Genomic DNA, 19,821 nt, shown 5'->3' with positions numbered 1-19,821 from the left:
CCCTAACCGGTAACAAGAGTATGGGCGTCATTGTGTCATATTGCATATCACAAGATGAGGCGTTGAATTCTGAACATTTTGGCGTTAGTTGCATGCAAATTGAATAAAAATTGACCGTGTTATCGTAAAAAGACGATTTTGACATTTTCGTGACCTTGACCTTGACCTTTGACCCGAACGATCCCAAAATCTAATCGAATGCTTCCTGGCTAATAACCAATCATCCCACCAAATGTCATGCAATTCGGTTTAACACTTTTTGAGTTATACGAATCACAAGATTACAAATAAATAAATAAATAAATACACGCCGACCAAAACATAACCTTTCGCAGAATGCGAAGGTAATGACGTCATTTAGTCATGATGGAAAGATTTATTTCTGCAGATCTTATGATTTCTGAACATACCTTGTCAATAATGACCCGATATGCCGATCATCAACAAACTGGACAAAGATGTACCACGGTCTGAACAGACAAGAATCACTAATTCCTGCGATTAAAGGTCAAATTCATTATCTCAAGAACAGAACAAAGTGAATGTCACATCATTCCGGAAAGTGCTCAAAAAGAAAATTATTTTGAAATATTACATAGTGTAATTGGTTAATATGTCTCTGTGTGTGTGTATATATATATATATATATATATATATATATATATATATATATATATATATATATATATATATATATATATATATATATATAACAAAATACAAACACTCACGCGGTAAAACTAATATAGACACCGTTCTCACATGACATCCAAAACAGATTAATCTGCCAGCAAGATAGGGCAGATGCAAAACACTTCGTATGGATCGAAAATTAAAATCATGATTATATTTATTTATTTATGAAACCTCCCACCCACCTTGGAAAATGGATAAAACAACAACAACAACAGCCTCGATGGCAAATAAATAACTGTGCTATGACAAGGTCCGTTTTTCGTGTTTCACTGTATTTTTAATCATTGAAGTTTCCAGCTTGATGTGTAATATGTCTGTAAAGTCCAATATCGATGTCTTTTAATTCAACCCATCAGTGAAGCGATTGGCAGCTGTTAGGAAGGCATGCCCTAGTGATATTGGAAAAACATCGATGTTGCACAACTGGACTTTCTTTGGAAGTATTGCAAGCTGATGTGGGAGACCGCTCTTTATGGGTGGCCCCCTGCGGCCTGCACCCGCAGTGGGCCACGGGCGCCTGTCTGAGGCCCTGTTGAGGAGAGAGAAAATGGCGGTGTTTGAGAAAGCCTGTTTATTGTATGCGTGTAGTCCGGATCTGATTTCTTACAAATTCCGTTCTTACAAAAAAAATCGGTGACAATGATGGTGGCTTCTGTTCCCTTACCTGTTCTGTTTCTGTCCTGCGTGGGGGAACCTGCCATTCCGTTCTCGACATGGAAGAAAATGTCTGAGAACTACTTACTTGTTATCGACGCCACTGGTCAGGCCTGGCCTGAGAGATAAAGGTGTGCTGTTCTGTCACACTGTTTGGGGACGGAGGGACAATGGCTTTTCTACGCTTCACCGGACACTGGTTGTTGTTTTGATTCTGCTGCCACTGCTTTATAAAAGTATTTCGTACTGAAAATCATTGTGGTTGCTGAACGTTACAAATTCCACCAGAGAGAACAGATGGCTGATGAGACCGTCGATCAATACGTTGCGGCCTTGCATGAACTGTCTGCAGCTTGTGAGCTCGGAGAAATGTAAGAGGAGATGCTGCATGATCAACCAGTGGGCCGTGTTTCGAATAACAAGATTTGTGAAAGACTGCTGTTCGAGCCAAACCTTACTGAAAGAAAAGCAGTCAATATGGCCAATCAAACTGAATCAGCATTGCAGAATGTAAATCTACTCTCTGATTCAGCACCCGTCCAAGCAATCAATGCCAAACATGTATTTACTTCACCATCAACACGTGATTTGGACTTTTTATCCATGAAAAACCACCGTACCTGCAACAGGTGTGGGTCTGCAAACCACTTTGCAAATGCATCTTCTTGCCTTGCTTTAACAGTGAAATAAGCCTGGTGTTGGCTTAGTGGTTGGGGTGGCAGCTTGGGATCCTAGGGTCCTGAGTTCAAGCCCCGTTGGCCACTGAATTAAAATACACCAGGAGAGAGAGAGAGAGAGAGAGAGAGAGAGAGAGAGAGAGAGAGAGAGAGAGAGAGAGAGAGAGAGAGAGAGAGAGAGAGAGAGAGAGAGAGAGAGAGAGAGAGAGAGAGAGAGAGAGAGGGTGGGAGTGAGAGAGGGAGTGAGAGAGGGAGTGAGAGAGGGAGTGAGAGAGGGAGTGAGAGAGGGAGTGAGAGAGAGAGAGAGGGAGTGAGAGAGAGAGAGTAAGTAAGAGAGAGGGAGTAAGAGAGAGGGAGTGAGAGAGGGAGTGAGAGAGGGAGTGAGAGAGGGAGTGAGAGAGGGAGTGAGGGAGTGAGAGAGAGGGAGTGAGAGAGGGAGTGAGAGAGAGGGAGTGAGAGAGAGGGAGTGAGAGAGAGGGGGTGAGAGAGAAGGAGTGAGAGAGGGAGTGAGAGAGGGAGTGAGAGAGGGAGTGAGAGAGTGAGTGTGAGAGGGTGACAGAGAGACAGACAGACAGACAGACAGACAGACACAGAGACAGAGACAGAGAGAGAGACAGAGACAGAGACAGAGACAGAGACAGAGACAGAGACAGAGACAGAGACAGAGAGAGAGAGAGAGAGAGAGAGAGAGAGAGAGAGAGAGAGAGAGAGAGAGAGAGAGAGAGAGAGAGAGAGAGAGAGAGAGAGAGAGAGAGAGAGAGAGAGAGAGAGAGAGAGAGAGAGAGACAGAGAGAGACAGACACACAGGCGGGAAAGAAGTTAACTTCTAAAAAGTCTGCTGTTCTGCCCAAAAAGAGGTCCACGATGTTGTATTCCCTGAACTGACTGTGCTTTTTACCTGAACGATGCTGTCCCTACAAAAGACAAAATTCTCTGGGTGGTACAAATAGATGCACCTGCTGGGCGTACCTGCAATGCGGAGCTCATCGTTGATATTGGCTCCTCGGTGTCTATTCTGCCAGCACAGCTGTACTCGAGACATTTTGCTGACTGTCCTTTGATCGAGTCTCGTGTCAAACTAGTCACTTACTTGAAAGACGACTTACCTGTACTTGGACGCCTATATGTCACCGTTTTTCATGATGGTGTGACGGCTCCAACCACATTCTAGATAGTTAAATCGGGTTTACCACTGCTAGGAATGGACTTAGTCAAAATGTTGCGATGCCATATTGTAGGTGATTCTTGCATGTCCTGTCAACTGAGCGACAAAACCTGTGAAAACCTTCTTTGCTCTGCTTCAGCCAGTCAAACTGCCAAAGGGACTCTGGAACAAAGTGTCAATATCCATCGTTGGACCGTTCAAACGTGGCACTTGGGATTGCCGCTACGCCATCACCTTGGCTGATTATTACAGTAAGTGGCCTGAGATGGCATTCACTTCAAATGTCACTACAGAGGTCATTACTGCTTTCCTCTTGACAGTTTTCAGTCGAGAAGGGCATCACCACCGGGTTGTTACAAACTATGGCTCACAATTCACATCCGCCACCTTCTCTCAGTTCTTGGAAGAGAGAAAGAGATACAGCAAGCTCATTCCAGCATCTCCTACCCTCAAGCTAACAGAGCTGTGGAAAGGTTTATAACAGGGTGCTGAAGGAGTGCACACAGAATGCACAACGGGAATGGAAACCTTGGAAACCTGCGGTAACTGAATTTCTCCAAAATTCTCAGGCAATGCCACACGCCACGACTGGTGCCTCACCGTTCGGGTTGCTCCACAAAAAGAAGATGTGTACCAAGCTGAACGTTTTTACGAACGTCAGTGATTCCGAACTGCATATGAACGTGGGGGACACCGTCATCAAAAGACCGAGAAGAGGCACAAGGAATAGACCGACCAAAGAAGGGGAGCGAAGATTCCGACATTTAAACCAGGGGATTGTGTGCGAGTAAAGAAACCTGTGCATGTAAGTACAGGGACTTCAAAATACACTGAACCTCCGTTAATTCAGGAGATAATTGGACCGATCACATTTGTGCTTCGTGATGGGGCAAAATAGAATGCATCCTTCCTGGTCCTCTATCCAGAGATAGCAACTACTGCCAACCAAAGAGGGAACTGAAAGGAATGAAACAGTTACAAGCCCAGTGTGAAGCAAAAGGGGTTTTGAAGACCACTTGCCTGGCTGAAAGACTTTGAGAGGTAATAGCACAAGTCTGAGAACAAGCTCCGTAAATATTCAATGGCCATGTGCTTGGATACATCTAGAATTACAATTCCATTTCTTACATTTAATATGTGATGCGTGATTGTCGGAAATGTTCTCCAACATAAGGACAATTAATGGATTCCGTTACATTGATGGAGGTAATGTGTGAAGGTACCAAGTAATGGGATCGTCAACATGTTTGCATTTTGTTCTACTGGATTCTTTCCTTATCATTTCGAAGTTCAATTCTGCATTGATGTCTTCAATAAAAGGAGAAGTGTTGTGTCCTGTCATTACATTGATGATGGAAATTCTCACGTGATCTTGGACACGGGAGAGAGCACTCGTGAAGTGGGCAGAGAAAGGAGCTGCAGAGAGGATATGGCGGTGATCGAGTAAAACCTGTTTATTATACTCCTGTGGTCTGGATATGATTTCTTACAAACAAACACACACAAGCATTCATAGTGGTAACATCACACGAACTAAACCGCTTGATGCAATTGAGAGTTTAAAACTGGCGGTTGTACTTGGGGTGCACAGGAGGGTTTCGGTGGTAAAAAAAAAAAACCCAACAACAACTCCCTGGGGCCCAGGGTGGGGCAAGCACCGCAATTCTCTCAATGTGAATAACAAACAAGGAACTTTGCACAGGAGGAGGCCAATCGGCCCATCATGCCTGTGCTACACCAACACCAGTTACTATCACCGATCAACACGCAAGCTACCTGCCTACAAGTTCTGCTGATATTCCTATACCCCTCTATCTATATCTCCATTGCTTCCAGGCACCTTATCTAAATCCAATTGAAACTTATCTACTCCTGCTGCCATTACCTGACTCGGGAGATCAATTCCATGCAATAACTGAACTACTCTGTGAGTGAAGGACCCCTGCCTAATTATTACTGTCCTAAATCTCTTCTCTTTTTTTACTTTTAGGCTACGGTACTGGGTCCCATCATTCAATCCTCTCGGATTAGCCTCCTTTGTAATGCAAAAAGTCCTGCCTTCTTCAGCTGCCCATCATAGCTTAGTCAAGCTCGCCCTAGAATCAATCTAGTACACCTCCACTGAACCCCCTCAAAAGCAGCAATGTCCTTCCTCAGATGTGGTGACCAAAACTGAACACAATATTCTCGATGAGGCTTTAATAAATTCCTGAACAGTGTTAATACTATCTGTCTTGATTGATAATTTATCCCCCCTATGAAAACAACCTGAGACCCTGTCAGCTTTACCTGTAGCTGCCTGGCAACGTGCTGTCTGCATACCCCCCCATATCTATTTTCACCTCCAGAACCTTCTCCTCAATGACACCAAGACTGCCCCTGGCGTTATATTGTCCCTATTTTCATTGTTCTTAACCCATCTCCACCATCTTACATTTCTTCATGTTAAACTACATCCGACAATATTTTTCCTCATTTATGAAATTATCTCAACTTTCCTCAAGCTCATCGCTCCGCTGTCTGCTCTCATACCTCCAAGCTTTGTGTCATCTGCAAACTTACAAAGCCGACTCTTCACCACACTTTCCAAATTGTTGATGTATATTATGAATAAGACTGGTCCCAATATTGATCCCTGATGTTCCCCACATTTTATATTCCCCCAGATAGACATTCTCTCACTCTCGCAGCCACTATTTGCTTCCTATCACTAATCCAGTTGGCAAATCCACCATTCACCTTGACCGCAAACCTTAACCTTAGCTAACAACGTTCCATGTGGTAGCTCGTACAATGCCTTCTGAAAGTGTGCCATCTTGGTGTTTTACATGAAGGGCGAGGAATTAATCATTAAAGAGGAATGCGCGTGCCGTCCCTCGAATGGACGTTAAACTTGGTGTGCCATCTGCCAGCCTTAGTTTGTGGATGTTCAAGATCCACTGTCTTTCGCGAAGAGTAGGAGAGATATCACGGGTACCGACCCGAATAAGTAAGAAATTTGTGCTCTAACCTAGAGGAACACTGCATCAGGAGCACTGAATCTGCCACCCTCTACTGCACACCTCCTCTCCAGTAAATTATGCAACTTGCACTTTGCAGCCAAGTGCTGCATACGAACGAAGAAAAATAAAAAAATATATGATTATATCTTGGTATGACTGTAATAACAGGGTTGCGGATGTGGGAGCAAATGTGGAACTACCGAGTTGGGGGGGGGGTGCGGTGGGAAGGGTGGCTCCTCCCCATTCCATGGAGGCATTTGAAGACAGGACAAACATGATGAATCAGGAAAGGTGAAAATAAAGTTGAGATAAGCAGTTTATGCAAATGAGCAGTTATAAAAAAGTAAACCTTGTATCCTTCTTGCCTTGTGAAAAGGCCCCGGAAAGAAACGAGGAGGATGGAACCTCAACACCCACTTATCCTATTTGAGATAGAAAATGTGAGAAGGTGCGGGTCATTCCTGCCCAAGGAGGACTTCATTGGTGCCTCCCTCTCTCTCTGTCAGATGCTGCGAGGACTCCGAGGAACTCTTTCCTCCAGTTTATTGCGTCCAAGGGTCTTGGTGGAGTGAGCACGATAAAGTTGTTAAAGAGGAGCAGACTTATGGTAGATAAAGATCAGTGATGAGGAATTTTTCTTTTGTTATTGTCGATATTTTTACCTCCACCATTGAAGGAACACAGAAGTTATGTTTTCACCCTTGTTTGTTTGTTTGTTTGTCTGTAAGCAGGATATCTCAAAAAGTTATAGACGGATTCGGCCGAAATTTGGTGGACAGGTTGGGTGTGTTTCCCAGGAAGAATTGATTATATTTTGGTAAAGATCCAGATCTGGATACTGGAATTTCTTAAGTGATTCTTCACCATTGAGGGACCGGGCTAAAAACGATATGCAGTACAACATGAAATTTCAAAATGTTGTGAACGGATCTGGCCAAAACTTGGTGGATGAGTTGGGAAGGTGACAAGAACAAGATGATGACATTTTGGTTCAGGTCCAGATGCAGATCCGGCCCATCAGTGGGATACAAAACATAACTCGTTCAGCCTGGCGGAGGTGTGCGCTTTACCAAGTACCGTTCTAGTCAAGAGTATCTCAAACGAGTTTTGTCAAAGCAAGCAAAATCTTGAAAATGGAAGGAAAATAAAGGGGTAATTTTGTCAAAGTAGGGGACAAGGTATAATATTTACTAAATTCCATACATCATAACTAAAAGTAGTGAAGTGATGACCCTGGATGTAATCAAGTCTCTTATCAGACATGAACATGGATGTAATCATTAATGTGTCGACAAGTTGCTCACCTGATCACGACTGGCCAATTAGCAGGAGATCCTAACGATTTTTTCAATACACTGTCGAGGCTCATGTGAGAGGCGACATACAGAAGCGCACAACAAGGGGAGCAGGAGACAAGAGGGGCGGGAGGGTGAAGGAAAAAACAGTGGGGAACAGAGACATGACGAGATCTGTGGAAGGGAGAGGGATGGTGCGGGGTCCACAGGGTAAATAAAATGGACACTACAGGGACTTTCAAGAAGGAAAGCAGGGAATTTGAAGGAGGTGGGATTGGGGTGGTTAGTGGGGGGTAGAAAATATTGTGGTTTTCGATGGGGGAAGACAAGAGATGGTGATGAACAGCTGTTTTGAAGACCTGGAGGGAAGAATGAGGTTGAAGAGAGTGAGGGAGTTTGTTCCAAAGGCGGGAAAAAAAAGAGGAATGAAAAAGTGAAGGTGAGCAGTGATTTGTGATTTTGTTAGTTTTACCAGAATGGGGTTGCTGGTGCACCTTGAGCACCCTGCCAAAATATGAGGGGGGGGGGACATGTCTCAGAGTGGGGAGAGGGGGAGGCTAGAGAGGAGATGATAGAAGGCAGAAAGACCAGTGACTTGCCTGCGGTGAGAGAGTGTGATACCCAAAAACTCAGCCTCATTGCGGTAGATACCAATGAACCTAAATTCCTTGGTTTCCACGGCGTGAAGCCGAGAAAGGTGAGAGGTGGGGGTACCAGCCCAGAGGGGAGAGCAGTACTCCATCAGGCTGTGGATGAAAGCTTTGTGTGTGGTCAGGAGCTCACATGTGCCAAGGAAGGACTTTGCACGATGGACGATGCCCAGTCGGCAACTGGCTTTTGAGGCCACCTTGGAAATGTGTCTTTTCCCAGGAAAGATTCTGGCAGATAGTGAGACCCAGAAGCTTGAAGGAAAGGACTTCTTCAATAGGATTGTTGAGAAAGTAGATATAGGGGGGAGGGGGTTTCCAGATGGTCATTTTGGAAAGACATAGTGAGAGTGTGAGATTTGTTAGGGTTGAAAGACATGTTCCATGTGTTGGACCAGCTTGTGATTTTATCCAGATCTACAGAGAGCGAAGAAGCTGCTGCTAGCCGATATGAGGGATGACAGATGGTACGGCAGAGGGTGGAGTCATCAGCAAAGAGATAAAGAGGATTTTCCAGAGAGTCAGAGAGATCATTGATGAAAACCAGAAAAAAAAGATCACGGCCCAGAACACTGCCTTCAGGAACTATAGCCTGGACAGGAAGAGGAGATGAGAGAACTCCATTAAGGGCCACATGTTGGCTGCGACAGGGGAGGAAGTCTGCGAGCCATTAATGGAGATGTCCTTAGACGCCATAGGAAGAGAGTTTGGTGAACAGGGCAGGGTGCCAGATCGTATCAAAGGCACGCAATATGTCTAGGGAGATGGCTTTGATTTAATGTCTGGCATTGAGGATCTCCGTCCATTGTTGGGAGAGCAGAAGCAGCAGATCCAGCGTATCCAGGGTAGGTAGAGTGGTCTGAATCAAAATTGATGATCGGAAATCAAGCCATTGTTTCTTCTCACTCTTTTGACACACAACGATACACTTGCTGCGTCTCTCACCGAGTGGATTGCGATGCCGACATCCAGGTATTTTCACCAGCACCATTTTGCATACTTATTTCTTAACTGACACCAGCGGTATCTTGGATTTGTATAAATCGACACGTACTCCACTTGGATTCTGGCTCATCAACACCATGACTTATTTGGACTCCCTCGGGATCAACTTTCTACAGTGAGCAATTATGCTCCCAAACCATCTGAGTGACCTTTTTTCTTGAAGGATGACTTATGTAAGGAAGATTACTTAGCTCTGACAAAACATCCCATGCTCCATCATCATTTTACATTTGGGTGAGTGAATATGTGATCTGGTTACCATCACTGAACCACAACTTCAACCACAATGGTATCCAAAATTGGGATTGTTTGATTGGAAGATTAGGTTTGTTTTTAATGTATAAATGGCATTTAATTGTTCTGGAGAGATAGTTCTAATTATTGATACAAACAACTGAAAGTGAAAGTGCAATTTAATGTTTAATAATGTGGGCGGGGGGGAATTGATCATGCAGAGGTGGACTTTCCTCAATCTGCTATCATACCTCCAAGCTTTGTGTCATCTGCAAATTTACACAGGACTTTTATTGCATCTGGAAGAGGGAGGATGGAAACCCCCAGGTGACTCAAGCAGGAGGTGAATTATTCCAATGACTGGAGGTATCGTCGGCCAAACGATCAATGAAAAATGGCTAAACAGTGAAGAGATTACTTCTTGCCACGATATATACATATTGTTACGGTTCTAGGAACCGTACGCATACAACATACAGGTGTCCCAAGTTAGTTATGCCGTTAAGTATATGTGTAGACAGAACCCCTCCTTGTGTGTAGTGGCAAATTGAAGGGGTGCGTTGCGATGTTTTTTTAGTTAGGGTAATAAATCTTTATATCCCATCCTCAATTGCAATCGACGGTACCCGAGCCTTCGGTTCGCTGGCAACAACGTACCACGGTCCACCTGTTGTCTCTGGAGGCTCGTTTTTCCGTGACAGAATCTTCGCTGTCGCAGTTCCTATTCAGCTTCTCCAAACGCTCCAACTCTTTCTTGACGAGTCCACACGCGTGGAGTGGGCGGGCCTCGCCGGTGCCTGGCCGAGGCCCCGCCCAGAAATGGCGGACCCATGGGAGCCCCATCCAATCAGGGCGGACATTGACTTCAGTTTTGACTAAGGCCCTGCCCCGCTGAGGGAGGTCTATAAACCACGACACCATCCTTGGTCTTGAGTTCTTTGGGGGTCGTTCGTTCTGTGCTTGGAGGCTGGAGTTGGTTGGAAAACGAAGGGGTTCCCGCTGCTTGGCTCCACTCACGTCTCGCCCCGACTAGTGGTCCCGGCCCACTCGAGCTCCTCCACGGACCCGAACTCCACACGGGCGGCTGTGGACCTCACTGCACGACAGTTGGCAGGTGCTGCACCACGGAGCATTCCTATACCCGAGACTCAGATACTCGAAAGAACTGCGACCTCAGCCCACCTCCCTCCCTGGCTGCAAAAGTCCTTTGCCTTCAACTGGGTTTATTTTGTCCGAGTGTGTGGTGCTAGTCTAATAAGTATAAATTGTATAAGTTTTTTCGATCATTGTAAATCTTGCCTGTATAATTCCTGCGTAAGTCTGCTCTGTAAGTTGCTGTAAATTGTCGCACTACATCTTCTTTCTTTGCCCTGCATAACGCCCCAATAAACCTGTTTCTGTGCCACTTAAATTTCCTCGTTTATTATAAATAAATTATTGTAGAAATGTTCCCAGTTCGTTTCCATCCTTTCCTTCATTGGTCCAGCATGGTTCGGATCTGAGTTTTAACCGGGTCTTTGTTCCCGTTAATCTGCTCATCCGAGTCGGCACGGCTTTGGCAGTTCCACTCGACTGCACCCGAACCGGAGTTGGTAGTCGGTAGTTGGAACTCTACCGCAGTCGGTAGAGTGACCCAGTTTGAGCAAGATGTGCCGAGGGGGTGGTTTCCTGGTAGACAACACTGCGCGGTTAATTAGGTAAATTGGTTCTAGACAAAAAGACCCTAAGCTATGCGGTGGAGGTATTGGCGTACAGTCGGTTAAGCGACCCGCCGCCTCACGGAGTTATCCGTGAGCGATGGCCTACAATTCTGATTGTCTGGTGGGAGACGACGTAACTCTCGCCACCTAGCGGTCGTTCTCGCCACCGGTCCCCAGCCCGCAATAATATATTTATATATTTTTATACATATAGTTTTTTTTTTTCTGTCTGTCTGTCCATCAGCAGCATCAGCCCCACTGGTAGTAACCCCACCATACTCCATACCGTTGAAACTCTAAATTCCTTCCACACAAGCTGTGGGTACCTCTGCTAGTATTTGAATAATTTGAATTTATCTCAAAAACATTTGGGTGAGAAACAAGAAGAAATATTAAAAAAAAGAACGTACATATTTTTGGATTATTGCTGTTCCCATCACTTTTAGGTCCATGATTTGTGGCAAAACGAGTGTATTTATAAACCTCTTCATAACTACAGAGTTCATCGAACACGTTGCCTCATACAATGTGAAAAGGAGACGGGAAAGGCCTTTTCAACTCTTGCTTTGCATTTCCGAGCATGATCTATATTAGCTTTGTTCGTTAACTTTGAATAACAGACAGGTACAATGGCAACCACGAAGCCCATGGGTCAAACGGAACAGAGTCCAGAGCCAAACTTTCTGCTGACTATTCTAAGAGAAACTGACAATTTTGGAACGATCTCTGAGTAAATGATGCACTCAACAAACATCGTTTGGATGATGCAGCTCTGTTGTTGCATCGCTCGGCACCGCCATTTTGTCTGCATCTCGCTTGAAAAAAACAAGAAGTGTGAGCTTGGGAAAATCCACAATTCTATGGCACATTGTGCTTTGTTGGTGGAGATCCCGGGTAATGTTCTGTGATGATTAAGGATTTTCTTTTACATGAGAAAGGTGATTACAATGAATCTGATAGAGATGTTGAAGATAATGAAGCATATAAACAAAATAAGTGCAGAAGAGGTTTTCAACACAATGGATCAATGACAGTGACTGGACCAGGGGCCATAGCCTGAGAGTAAAGAAGAGAGGACAGCCAAGACAGTAATAAGACAAAAGTCCTTCAGTCAGAGGGTGGTTAAGCATGGAATGGTCTTCCTGGAAAGATAGTGGCAGCAGAAGCAGGAGGTCGGTTTAAATTCAAATTACATAGAAGCTTATAAGCATTGAGGATAGAGCGGTACATCGGCAGGGATACGAGGAAGCTGAGGTATGGATTGTGGTGATATGATTGGATACATGTGTAGTGACTGTGATACCTGAGAGGGTTTCATCAAAAGGTGAAGGTACTGTCTGTTTTTGTTCAGTCTTCAGTCGACACCAATGTCCCCCCTCCCCCATATGAATATAAGTAGTAAATAAATACATACATATATATATATATATATATATATATATATATATATATATATATATATATATGTATATATATATATATATATATATGTATGTATATACATATACACATATATATATATATATATATATATATATATATATATATATATATATATATATATATATATATATATATATATATATATATATATATATATATATACATATACACATATATATATATATATATATATATATATATATATATATATATATATATACATATACACATATACACACACACACACACACACACACACACACACACACACACACACACACACACACACACACACACACACACACACACACTTTTAACCAATGTCAAGGCTCATGAAAGGGCGTGAACTTTTCATGGATCAGGACACAACAAGACAAAAGGAACAGTATAAAGAGTTGTGGGAAAGACCACCAGCAGGGTTGAAGGACAAAATAGTGAGTCTTTGACAAATAAGGGATGTCGGGAGGAAAAAAGCTTAGATGAGGATGCACAGGTTAGACAATATGGATATGGAAGCAAACTCTCAGGAAACAAAAACTAGAAATTTGGAAGGAGGAGAGTTTGGTCGTTGGGGGAGGGAGTTAGTGGGGATAGAGAAGATCATGGTTTTGGATAGGGGATGATCTTAGATGGTGGTGAACAGCTATCTTGTAGACCTGAAGGGAAGAAAGAGATTGGTTGGAACGAATGGAACAAATGAGTGGTGTGAGCAGTGATCCTGGATTTAAGGAGTTTCACCAGAAGGGGGTTGATAGTGGACCGCATGCGTCCTTTGTCATATTATGTCTATAAAACACCGTGGTGATGACGGTGCTTGCACCACTGCTCTCATCCCCACTCTTCCATCCCCACACCCCCTTCCACAGTGAAATTAAGTTGATAAACTTTTAGATGGAATCAATGTGGTGTCGATGTAGCATGGAGTTCGTGCACCAAATTGCTTCCTTCTGTGTCCAATTTCTTTATGTCCATCCTTGTGTAACATTCATAAGCACAATCGTTTGCAACAATGTCATGGCAAGAAGCATGCATGCATTATATTGGGTTCTAGTCTATGTAACAGTTACCCTACATTATCTTATAAAACATGATTAAAGTAAATAATGTATTGTGTTACACGACACGCACCATGAATGGGAAGAGTTTCGACCAAAGTTAGTTTTACTAACTCGAGTTCTTACCTTTGCTCAAGTCCGTCCCCGTTTTCTGCCATTGTCCAATCTTCATTCACTCTCACAGCACCTTGTCGCCTGTTTCCACTTTATTCAAATCATCGACAGTTTCTTGCCGAAGAATAGCCAGGTGCTTCTTCACAAACTTGCCCACAATGCAGGTGATCAACCCTACAATGTAGGTGATCAAACCCACAATGCAGGTGATCAATCAGACACGCACGCACAAGCTGCGGTTTAACGAGCGTTTCGCAACTTATTGTACTGTGACGTGTTTGGTATTAAGGAATGAGAAGCTTTTGCACTTTACAACAATAACCAGGTTCAAAGTCCAGAACAATTAACTGGTCTCTAAAACTATAATGTCTCGACGAGGAAATACGAGGAAACTTATGGGTACTGCGGGAGGACAGAGATACCACTCTACATGTGTCATTGATCAGATTAGGATTCAAATTAATATAGCAAGCCAGGTGTCAACTTAACGGTTAAGGTGGCTGGCTGGCTTAAAATCCTATGGTCTTAAGTTTGAGCCCTTCTCGTGCCGTTAAATAACACAAGGTGGGTTGATTCACAGCTTATGAGTACCGGCTGACTGGTAACAAGGGCGGCACAGCTGCGCTCCCAGCACTGATGCATCCAGCAGCCACATGCTGCATACAAAATAATAATAAAACCTCATGCAAACAATGTCTTTACTACTCATCACCCTCCTTTACTTCAATCTTTTTCATCTGAGATTAAAGTGCTGTACTGTAAACTCGCCATCATGATACATATATATATATATATATATATATATATATATATATATATATATATATATATATATATATATATATATTTCTGAGGATATTACTTGAGAGGACTGATTTGACAGCACTGGTGTTGGACGTTAAAGATCTCACAGTATTTTACGAGTCGGTGACCAATCCTTGCCCCATTAAATCACCTTTGTCGAACATCAGGCCTGGTCAGCTGATTCGTGAAAGACTGGGCACAAAAACATTCCCTGGCTTAACCCATAAGAAGGTGAGAATGGTTGAGGCCATTGAGATTTCTCCATTTCTTACTAATGTCCTTGTATTGCTTGTAAAATCACATTGCCTTATTTATAGAAGGAAATGTTGACACAGGGCGAGGACAATCTGTGCATCCTTTCCACTTTTTGCAATCACAATTTGGCCATTTAGCACAAACCACCACCGCACAGCCTCTGCCTTTGTACGTGGTCTTGGTTATTACCTTTGTGGTGGTTGTAAGTTTGCTCGTTTTCTTACGGTAATACAATGATGAATACACTTTGTACTTTGTACAGGCACTGATTTGTTACACTGATATCATAAGTTGTGAATTATTATTTTGTGTTTATCTTATGAGATTTTCGTATGCGGCACCTCAGATTTATAAGTTGAATGAGGTATAAGTAATGGAGAATTTGGACTGGGGTACTGCCCTAAAGGTTCAATCTTCTTGATCATAGTACAGGGAATTACAAGTGACATATCAACTCACTTGGAGGCCAGAAGGCACATCAAGCCTGCGCAATCGTGCAAACATTTAAGTACTCTTCCCACCTCAGCCCCCACTACTTATTGATAGATACCTATGTAATTCCATTTTCAAACTAGTGACTGTCTCCAATGCCACTACATTTGTAGGGAGACTGACTATTCCATGCATTTATTTATCTCTGATTGAAAGACCCGCCTTTGGCTATTGCCGTCCTAACTCTCTTCTTTAATATAAAACTGTGGCTCCTTGGTCCTCTTGTGTTTCATTCTGCTGAAAAGCTCTCCACATGAGATTCCAGATGAGGCCTCACTGACTTCCTGTATAGATGTAAAACTACCTCTTACCCCTACAAATACAACCTAAATCCCCATTAGTTATATCTATAGCAGCTTGGAGCTGCGCCATCAACTTTGAGGTTACTGAGATGAGGCTGTTGGAGAAAAGGAAAGATTTCATATCAACTGCGATAAATATATTCACAAGAGCAGAACTGAATATATGCATAGTGCCCAACCATCGCAAATGCCTCAAGAATGTAAAGTCTACCATCAACACATTACGACTTGAAGATGCTGCATGCTTGAACCAATTTCAGGCACAGCTGAATGAAAAACTAGACTCTGGCTCACCACTGAATGGAACATTAACAGAAAAGTTTTCCCAATTCAAAAAGTGCTTACAGAAACTCCCAAAATGATAATTAAAAAAACTACTGCAATATTAAAATGATATGTGGCTCAGGAGGAGCTCAGACCAGGACTTTGAGAGAGGTTTATTATTTATCTCTGCTCAACAGATGTTGAAAACAAGATCCAAATCCAAATATATGACACATCAACATGATGAAAGTTATCAGAAAATAAAATACTTTTAATAAACTACAAAATAACCTCATCTTTATTGGCCGTCTTTATGAACTCAATTTCAAATACGGTACCAATTTTGCTCTTAATTCTGTATTTATTTTTTGATTGAAATTAATTTTGTTTTCTGGAGTTCCTTTGCATAAAATGAACCAAAGATTTAGTCTCCTTCAAGTCATGTAATTTACATGTCAAAGAAACTGTGAAAAATATCAACAATTTTTAAAAGCTCATTCGTCCATATTTTTAGCTCACCTGGAACAGTTCTGGGGAGTTTACGGGATGATGCCTTGTCCCTCAGTCCGTCCATAAACACGCGCAACTTCTTATCTGAAACTACACACAATTTCGATTAAACTTCACCACAATATTCATCACCTGGTACATACCAAAGTTTGTTCGTGGTATTAAAATAATCAGGCCCTAAGGGGTTCTACGGGGATCACCCCCCAAAATAGGTATTTCCTTTCTTCTCCAAAACTACACATACAATTCCAATGAAACTTGACCACCATCTTCATCACCTGTGATGTACCAAAGTTTGTTCATGCAACTAAATAATAATAAAAAAATTATAAAATAAAATAAAATTGGGGTCTAAGGTGGTATACAGGGAATAGTGGCCCAACCAAAATATGTTTGCTTTCTTCTCTGAAAATGCACACACACGATTTTGATGAAACTTGAACACAACCTTTATCACCCATGATGTACCAAAATTTGTTCACGCTATTTCAAAAAAAAAAAAAAAATACGGCGGGGGGGGGGGGGTGCTGCCCAAAGTAGGTATTTGCTATAACATTGGTTCATTGGTACATTTTGCTGATTCCATCCCACCTTGACTTCCTCCTCAGTATCATTATTCTACCAGGGTATTGCCCCTATTTTTATATAACCTTCTTCAAAATGTGATTTCAATCTGTAAATTTTGATTTGTAAAAATGTAAGTTTTCTCAGGTTAATCTCTTTTTCATATTCCATTTTGTAAATGTTTCTGATGGTTTTAATTTGATAGAGGAATGGACTGTGTTACTATATTTATTTACAAATATCTTGAATAATAGAAACCCATTTCTGATGTCATAATTCAGTATTTTTTTTTAAAAATATACAACCTCCTTCAAAGTGAGATTAAATGCTCGATGACAACAGCTTTTTCTTCATTAAAAGTGCTGTATAATGTAATATGATCTATAAGAAGGTTTAAAAAACTATTCTGTTATAATACTCTGTTCCCTGATCAGTCGATAATTTATTTGGCTTTTATTAAATATCCGTTTGAAGGCTAATATGAGACTACTACCTCTTTTATTTTTTTTAAGGGAACAACCTACACATATATTGATCTTAAATAAATGGTGGTTAAAGCATACTTGTATGGCTTATCACCATTAAGTTCAATTAAGTCAGTGGACCATATGTAATGAACCGCTTTGGAAGAGATTTTCCTTCTTTTTAACTTTGTAATTATTGGTTTATGTAATTATTCAGCTAATTGTGAAGCCTTTTTGACTTCTGTTTGCTTCCCAGTGTTAAAGTTTTCAAAAACAGCTTTTCACATCATCAGAGCTTAAAACTTTTTGAGTTTACCATAATATTCAGGATTACTAAGCCCCAATTTTATTTCATTCACACTTATCAACTTTTTTATTATAAACCTATCTCCATTTCTCTTAGCAATGGATTTTGTATCAAAGACAAATTATACAGCATTTATTTATCAGCTTCCTCTTTTTCATCCAAAATCATGCTTGTCCCATAATCAACATCGTGTTTCATACAAACTTCATCAACCCTGTTTTTAGGTTTGCTCCAAGTCTTCGGTTTCCATATTCATCTTATCTCTTACCCAAGTTTATTCTGGGACCACATAAATAATACCCCAGTAGATGTAATTCACCAGTCCAGGAATCCCAGTTCTTGTAAATTTCCTTCCTGATAAAAGGTTTTGTTTATCACCTCCAGTTTTATGGAGACCACCTTTAATGATAAATTGACACTTTGTAGTTCCACACACTGAACACATTCCACTTGGTATAACTCGATTATTTTTACTTTTCACATAAGATGTATTTTTAATATCAGTTTTCTTTTTACACTTTAGACAATAAGCGATTGCTGGTGTTGGCGCAGTGGTTAGGGCAGCGGCTTGGGATCCAAAAGGTCCTGAGTTCAATCCCCGTTGAGCCACTGAATTAATGCACCAGGGGGATGACTCAGCCTGTCATCCTTCCGAGGTCGGCGAAACGAGTACCAGTGTACTGGGCCGGCGTATACCCCAGTTAAAATAGGTGTACCATATCCCTGTGTCGTAAGAGGCGACCAGGGTTGCGTCAGGAAGGGCATCCGGCGTAAAACATGTGCCAAATCACTATGCGGATCATACGGATGATCCGCTGTGGCGACCCCGAATGGGACCAGCCGAAAGAAGAAGAAGAAGACAATAAGCGATTGCTTAAGCTGATGCCATTGCATATATTTATTAGAAATTTTAAAATTAAACTTGAACTTTCCTGCAGCATGAGCAAGCCTTTTTGGCTTTCAGTATAAATATTCACATCTTTATTTGTGAAACACAAAGTATTTTCCAAAAAGTCTTTAGTCTGTCATCCATTTATTTAAGGTGAAAGGTTATATCTACATCTATTCCTTTTAACAACTACCTTTTAAAAATATTCATTATTTAACTTTTCCAATTTTGTAATTATTTATTATACGTTTAAGTCACCTAATTTAATCATGATAACTTTCTTTGAAAACTCTCAGTCTAATTCCTTTTACCTCTCTTTGATTTCCTTCTCATTTAATACTTTATTCATTTATCATGTATACAATTATCCTTTCCCGAACAAAATCTCATCACTTCAAAGTAGCCGCATTATCACATAAATGTAGCCGTGTGTACAACCACATTCATGTCCTTTTCTGCACCTATCTCTGTCTATATATATAGGAGGAGCGTAAAGAGATTTTTAGTTTGGGAGGAGCAGAGGTCAGACAGCTTCTTTCCCTCTGGATTGGGAAGCCAGACTCGTCGAGATGGATCCTCTGAACCCTCCACGTCCTTCATGTTTATTACCATGGCGATCTTTTCTGACAAATCTAAGTTGTCATCAAAGAGTGCAAGGCCGATGTTAACTTCGCTCAGGTACCACAGATGGCGGCTCATTGTTTTGTATGCAGCATGATTCAAGGAATGGAGGGCTTGAAGGAGCTGGAGGTCATTCTTTGGCGCGGAAGCAGCATTTCGAGCGTCGAACCAGGCCCTGATATAGTGCTTAGCAACAAAAAGACAGACCTGCTTGATCCCGCCAAACATGCGTTCTGTGCGACATGTACTGTGGGATGATGATGCGCGTTTAGTGAGATAATCCGAGAACTGCCCTTGAAACATCCAGATCTTGAAGCAGTAAATTGCACGAGCCATCCAACGCGCTCGGTGAACGGCGCCAGGTGCCCTGAATGTTGGAACCTGATGTCCAGAAGGGACGCCTCCAAGGAAAATGATCGTCAGTTGGAGAAGTTCTTTGTGGTCGTCTCGGGGATGCTTCTGCTTCAGAAGCTCTTGGGCATGCTGAATGACAGAATTGGCCCATGGATGGATATCGGTGGCTGTGCTTGCATCATCAGCAGCAGTCAAGTACTGCGTGAAATTAAAATGGAGCCAGCAGTCCCGGAAGGTTTGGAATAAGGTGATGTCTGGCCCTCGGGATGCTTCATCGACCGAAGAAGAGTAAATTGCTTCCAAAACAA

At 42.1% G+C, this 19,821-nt stretch overlaps 2 protein-coding genes across 2 annotated transcripts in view; both read right to left on the bottom strand.

Annotated features, from left to right (window-relative positions):
• The window catches only part of LOC147025951 (chitin synthase chs-2-like), an 84,501-nt gene extending 70,561 nt beyond the window's left edge, over positions 1 to 13,940 (bottom strand). Inside the window, exon 1 of the mRNA XM_085880882.1 lies at positions 13,700 to 13,940. Within this exon, the coding sequence (XP_085737008.1) occupies positions 13,700 to 13,731 (32 nt within the window). The 5' untranslated portion in view covers positions 13,732 to 13,940. The remainder of the gene's footprint in view (positions 1 to 13,699) is intronic.
• The window catches only part of LOC147025949 (uncharacterized), a 68,524-nt gene continuing 62,454 nt past the window's right edge, over positions 13,752 to 19,821 (bottom strand). Inside the window, exons 4-5 of the mRNA XM_085883559.1 lie at positions 16,324 to 16,404; positions 13,752 to 13,861 (exon numbers count right to left, since the gene is read on the bottom strand). Coding sequence (XP_085739685.1) covers positions 13,752 to 13,861; positions 16,324 to 16,404 — 191 coding nt within the window. The remainder of the gene's footprint in view (positions 13,862 to 16,323; positions 16,405 to 19,821) is intronic.

Source organism: Eptatretus burgeri, chromosome 5, assembly GCF_056783735.1.
Source record: "Eptatretus burgeri isolate ZD-2024b chromosome 5, Ebu_testis_v1, whole genome shotgun sequence".
NCBI lineage: Eukaryota > Metazoa > Chordata > Myxini > Myxiniformes > Myxinidae > Eptatretus > Eptatretus burgeri.
Note: the sequence above shows the minus strand (reverse complement) of the source record. Positions and strands in the feature narration are given on the sequence as shown.